Source organism: Cupressus sempervirens, chromosome 10 (assembly GCF_028749045.1).
Source record: "Cupressus sempervirens isolate cs-2001-9-10 chromosome 10, ASM2874904v1, whole genome shotgun sequence".
In the NCBI taxonomy this organism is placed as follows: Eukaryota; Viridiplantae; Streptophyta; class Pinopsida; order Cupressales; family Cupressaceae; genus Cupressus; species Cupressus sempervirens.
The window spans coordinates 726,688,087-726,694,643 of record NC_143127.1 but is presented as its reverse complement, the minus strand read 5'-3'; the positions used below and the strand labels follow the sequence as shown (position 1 = coordinate 726,694,643).

At 30.3% G+C, this 6,557-nt stretch overlaps 1 protein-coding gene across 1 annotated transcript; it reads left to right on the top strand.

Moving 5' to 3' along the window:
* Positions 1-5,018: 5,018 nt before the first annotated feature.
* On the top strand, positions 5,019-5,564 carry LOC149535884 (uncharacterized protein At1g66480-like). Its single transcript, XM_089806187.1, has one exon. The coding sequence runs from the start codon at positions 5,037-5,039 to the stop codon at positions 5,562-5,564; it is 528 nt and encodes a 175-aa protein (XP_089662313.1). The 5' UTR covers positions 5,019-5,036.
* The last annotated feature ends 993 nt before the right edge of the window (positions 5,565-6,557 follow it).

Sequence of the window (6,557 nt, the reverse complement as noted above, 5' to 3'; positions counted from 1 at the left end):
TCTTTGTTCTCTAGTGATCCTCCTAAAAGCTATTTTTAGGAAACCAAGCACATTCAATAGTACATTCAAGGAACTATACAATGTTTCTTCCATTATGAACTAGAATTATAGATACTGTAGGCTTTTCTAAAAAATATTGAGATAGTAATGTTGGTAATGAGAAATCTACCCCTAGATTTTATTTTTCATAGTTCTTGTCCAATTTCTAGGAATTTCATAAAAAGTGCATATAAAATTATCATCAAATAAAGATGAGTATTAGGGAAACATATTCATGATTCAAAAAAATTTAAATGTGATGCACGAGCATCAATGGGTTGGTGAGAATCTCGCATCCCAAAAAATTTATCTTCTTTGTTTTCTATTTTCTAGTTTTCTATATGACATCTTGATTTGGGAATTACTTGATTTCTCATTCTAGAATTTATAAGCTTGGATTCATATTGTGCAACTAATTTTGATCATTCTCATATTTTGGCATAACTTAATTTTTTTTATTCTTAGAGTTATGTTCCTTCTACTTGGGTGTTGTTTCCCTATGTGGTTCCTCATAAGATACATGAGATTTTTCTTCTCTGAGGTTCCAATATTCCTATGATATTTTGTGGCTTCGTGTATCATGCCTGCATCTATATCTAGGGTTGTAAATGTTCTTACTATATAGTATGTATTTCGTCATTAATTCAATAAGAGGGAATCATACATTTTATAACATATTTCCTTTCCTTGGGAAATGTAACTCAAAGGAGACCTATTTTTCCTCATGGTGATACATATATTTAATGAAGTTGTATATTCTAGAGGAAGTCAAAAGTAGGATGATAGTAGGTTAGTGAATAGAGAGAAGTTATAGATTAAGGAACAATAGTTACACATGAGTTGTTGGAGAATCTCTTTTGATGAGAACACTCATGTTGGCTAAGCATGATGATGATTCAATGCAAAGAAGAAACTTGTTTAGGACTATTTTCAAGTCTCAAGGTAAATATTATAAGGTGATTATGGATGTAGGAACTACTAATAATATTATTTTAGAAGAAATGTTTAGCAAGCTTGGATTGTAGAGATTGAAAAATCCTATTCCTTAAGACATCGATTGGTTTTAAGATGATCATTGGATAATAGTTAGGGAACAATGCTTGCTTAATTTCAATATTGGATATTATGAGGATAAAGTTTTATGTGATGTGGTAAACATGAGTGCTTGTCATGTTTTACTTAGAACACCTTGGAAATTTCATAGAGAATTTATTTATTCATGATTGTAGAAATATTACTATTACGATTGACAAGGATGGAAAACAATTATTTTAACTCCTTTTAAAGACGAGGAAGGAAGAGAAGAAAATAATTTAAATATTTTTAAAACTTTGAATTTCTGGAATAAGAGACCATCAGATTCAATTTACTATTGATGGTAGACAATCTGATTTACAAAATTTGACTGATCCTACGATAAATAATAGAGGTAAGGAAAAGAAGTCTTCTATTAAGTTGACAATATGTAGTAGATATGATTTATTTAATCCTATTAAAACCATAAAATTTGAGGTATCTGATGGAACAATTGGTTTCAGTATGTTTGGGCATATTTCTAAGTTGATTGAATCAAATTATTTATGGGTTAAGAATGAGCATAGTATTTATTTATAAATTATTTCAGATGTTCATAAGTCCTTATGGAACATATTTTATCACATCAGGTTTTTGATGTAGGAGCATCCTTTGGTTTCTTGTAATCTTTCATAGCAAAAAAGATATGTGCTTTGCCTTCTATTTTCTACTTTTTTGTCTAAAAATTTGATCTAGCAATCACTTGATTTCCTATTTTAGCATATGTAAGCATGGATTCATATGTATGTCCTATCTCAGATCATTCTACTATATTTTTATAGCTCAATGCTTCATATTCTCAGAGTTATGTTTCTTCTTCTCGTGTGTCTTTTTCCTATGTGGTTCTTTATACGATGCATGATATTTTAGTTCTACAAAGTTTGTCTCTTCCCAAGTTTTTTTTTCCTTTACATGTATTTTCTTGGATCATGTATGAACCTATATCTAGGGTCATATTTATTCTTATTATGTATTATGTATTAAGTCATTATTTCATTAATGGACAATCTTATATTGCATAACATGTTAACTTTCCTTGGAAAGTGTACTACAACGATGGCATGTGTATCTTGATGGCTATATGTGTAGTGTAGTATTATATTCTTGAGGAAAATAGAAGTAGCATGATAGTAGCTTGGTAAATAGAGAGAAGTTATAACTTGAGAAATAATAATTTGGTTTGTAATTTGGAATGTATTGGCCATAACCAAGTTGGTCTTATATCCTGGCATGTATGTTGCTCATTTGATGTAATTCAAAATTCATTTTTAATAAAAGAGTTTTCTTTCAATTGTATCTAGTTATACTTCTATTGTATTGTCTTCTCTAGGGGCTTTGGTCATTTCCTTTGAGAATACATAGGCCTTCTACTATATCCAGACAAACTATTTAATATTGAACCTTTCCTTTTACTCATCTTACTAGGATTTAGTATGATAGTTAGACTAGCATACATATTATTTGCAACCATATATAATATCAATGCAATAAACATATTAAAATTCACATAATTAACTTCATTTGAGAAATCATGTACAATGGTGTATTTTTGTTCAAGTGATTATATATGGAGTAGAAGATTGCAAGTTTCATCTCCTCGCTAAATTTAATATTTGAGACTAATAGTAGAGGTGAAAGAATTAGTCCTTTGTGTGTCTTGAGGAGTACTCACTCATTCATTTTCATTTAGTTTTTTTTTTCTTTTTTTCATCTTTTGTAGAGGATCCTTAATCCCACTTTTTTTCTTTTTCTCTTTTTGGGTTTGATAGATTGCATTGTAGTTGTACATAGGTACCTAACATCACTTTGATATAGTGTATATCCATAAAATTTTTTCATTTGATGATTGTATCCCATTGTTTTCTTTTAAGGAGAATGTTAGAGTAAATAGTTCTTACTATTTACTTCTTACATAATCTTTTGTAGGTGACTATGTTGAATAGTTAGATGGATAATGTAGAGCCATTCTTGAAAAATAATTCCTCTAGGATGATATTTTTTTGTCCCATTTTTATTCTACCTTCTCTAGGTTGAAATATTTGTCTTAACCTTTTTCAACTCTACATATATTCGCATGCCTATTTAGGAAAGGCCTTTATACATCATACTCAAACCAGTTTCATAAATTTCATTTTTATGTCTAGCTATTATACATCATGTTTATAGAGTAGATGCTAGTTCATGCATGTAGTTTTAACAAAGTATAGCTAGAAATGGTTGGAATAAAGATCATTTTAGACTTCACAAATCCATTAGAGGGGATCTAGTTATCACATCAGCGTATGATGATAGTATTGTAGTGGCAAGGCTATAAATAGTCTTTTAATAAGCTATGAGAGGGGACAATAAATGGATGACCCAAAAATAAGTATTGAATTGTAACAAAGCTATTATAATTACTAACTTAAAAATTTCCCCCCTCTTTGGAATGATTGTGATCTTAAAGTCATTCTAATGGTAGAAAGAGTGTTGCAACAAGTTTCTCTCATCAAATGCTCTAATTTTCTTGAAATGGCTCTATTAGCTTAGATATATACTATTTTATGTTACTAAACCTTGATATTCATAGAAATGGTTAGTAAATTTAATTCTGAATTATATTGAGAACAAATAATACTAGTGATATTTAAGTTAGATAAAGTAGAAAAGAAAAACCATTACGTAACAACCAAATATTTTTTAACTTGTGAGATGAACACTATATTTTTTTAATGATTTATATTCTTAATAAAGCCTTCATAGCATGAAAATAATATAATAGAATGACAAAGTCTATGTGACCTACTACAATTGATGATATAATTCAACTAGTCCCATGCAACTTATCAAATTTTTTTATAATTTAATAAATTAAATTTCCATTTTATTTTTTATTTTACAAATATGCTTTCTTTATTTATGATCTCAATATGTCTTCAACACCATAGACTTGTTATATAGTCTCTATAGATCTATAAACTATTAAAATACTTTTATCATTCATTGTCCAATATTTATAGATTGTCATGTAATGAAACCTATTTATTTTTACTATTTTTGTAACTTTTTCTACCATTAAGATGTTCAAAAATATTGTTTAGTTGTTCATCATTCCAAATGTTAAGATCACAAAAGTGCTGTAATCTACCCTATGTAGATCCTTCAACAATACATAATGTTATACTCATTGACAATTCCATATTAGATGTGTCTTCAGATTTTTATTTTAGAAATATGATTTTCTTGTTTATGATTCAAATTTGTTTACAATTTTTATACTACCTTCATAGATCCTTAAACTATTAAAATATTTTTATCTTTCATCATCCCATGTTTATAAATTGTCATGCAATGCAACCTATACTTTTATAGCTATTTTGCCAATTTTCTTATTATAAACACTTTCAAAATACTATTTAGTTGTTCATCATCCCAAAGATTTAGATCGCCAAAAAATTGTGGTCTACAATACAAAATGTTATGCTCGTTGAACATTCCATATGACAACGAGTTTCAGTTTTAATACACCTAAGAATGAACAAGAAACATGTTTACTTTGTCATTTTATTGTATATCTTGATAGTTGATATTCAAAATCATTGAAGCGTATATTGTTAATGCAACATTTGTCGTTCAAAAAATAGAGGCCTGACCAAAATTGTATGTATTCTATTTCTCTTTCAAATTGTCACTCAAAACTATTATGATAGCGCCCAATGAAAAGTCATGGCTCAGGAAATTTAAGACAGCCTGGCAAAATTATTTTGAATCACTGTTGCCCATTGTTGACCGAGGCTAACAATCATCTCACGCCTGTTTATAAACACTTTTTTCTAATGGACCGCAAAATTGTCGCTATGTATCGATATGGCTATAAAACCCAAATAACACAACAAACATTAAATGTAATCACTTTTAAGATTTAGATTCACAAATTGGACTTGATGGGCAACGCAGTTTTTTCCAGAGGGCATCATGGGCGTGTTAAGATAATGAAGTTAGATGGGCAAATGTTGAAGTTGAAGGGGCCTCTCATTGTCAATGACATCCTTGCAGATTATCCAGGCCATGCCATTTTGCACTCAGAAGCAGTTCGTCATATGGGAGTTAAAGCAAAACCTCTTGATGCTTATGCCACTCTCAACCCTAAGAGCCTCTATTTTCTTGTTGAATTGCCAAAGTTGGAGAATCGGCCAAGAAGGGTCAGTTCTGATGTAGTCACCAATGCAAAGTCCAGGCTTGAAAGTATGCTCTTAGCGCGCAGATCCATTTCTGATATTTCTCATATGAATTGTACACCCACGTCAGATACAACGATTTCTGAGAGCAGTGGAGATAATGAAGTTGTTCGGGTTAAAGTACGGTTAACAAAAGCTGAACTTATTGAAATGATGGGTGAGAGGGAGGAGAGTTTGGAAAGAATCCTGAACTCATGCCTCAATAGGGCGAAATCCCAGCAAATAGGGAGATGAAAGGAAAAGGAAGAGAATTTGGAATCGAAACCTTTCCAAGAGGGCGTACCTGAAACTTTGACAAACACCGAGAGGTTTACGAATATGAAATCCTCTCCTACTGTTAACATGTCGTATACATAGATGTAATTTTGCAACTACTATTTCTGAGTGATTCAAAGTAGGCTTGTGAAACAGATTTGTCAGATAAAGCACATGATGTTTCGCTATAGCCAATTGTAAAGATGTCTTCTAGTTAAGTACAATGAGTTCTCGGAAAAGATAAGGTCTTTCATTTCAATGGGTGTGGGTACTCGCTATCTAGGTACAAATTTAGTATTTTCTATATAGTTTTTTAAAACTTTTTAGCAAATAAAAGAAAATTAAGTGTTTGCACCAAAATTGTGGTTCTATAGTTGTTCTCAGTTAATCAAGTGGGATTGTGAAAAAGATGTTTGGCCACAGGCAGTTGTGAAAAATGTCTTTTGATTACGTACAATGAGTTCAAGGGAAGAGATATGATTGTAAATTTACATCCTTTCCAAAAGGTTTCGAGTATGTGGGGGTACTCTATCTAGTCACAAACTTACTATTTTGTATATAATTTTTTTTAAAAATTAGCAACTAAAAATAATTAATTCTTTGCACCAAATTCCTAGTTCTAATGTTGTTGAGTTAATCAAGCAAGATTGTGAAAAAAGAATTATTAGATACAATTTATGATTTTTCACTATGGGCAACTGTAAAAAATGTCTTCTAGTTGTGTACGATGAGCTCATGGGAAGAGATAAGGTCTTAAATTTACATTCATTTCAATGGGTTTTGAGTATGAGGTATTGGCTATTCAGTCACAAATTTAATATTTTTTTATAACTTTTTAGCCAAAAAATAATACAGTATTTGAAACAAATTCATGGTTGTATAGTCACTTCATGTTGCAATCACCCCTTACCAATGAATGGATTAAGTTTGAGTCATCTATTCCATGTACTTGTTTTAATTGAATAATATGTT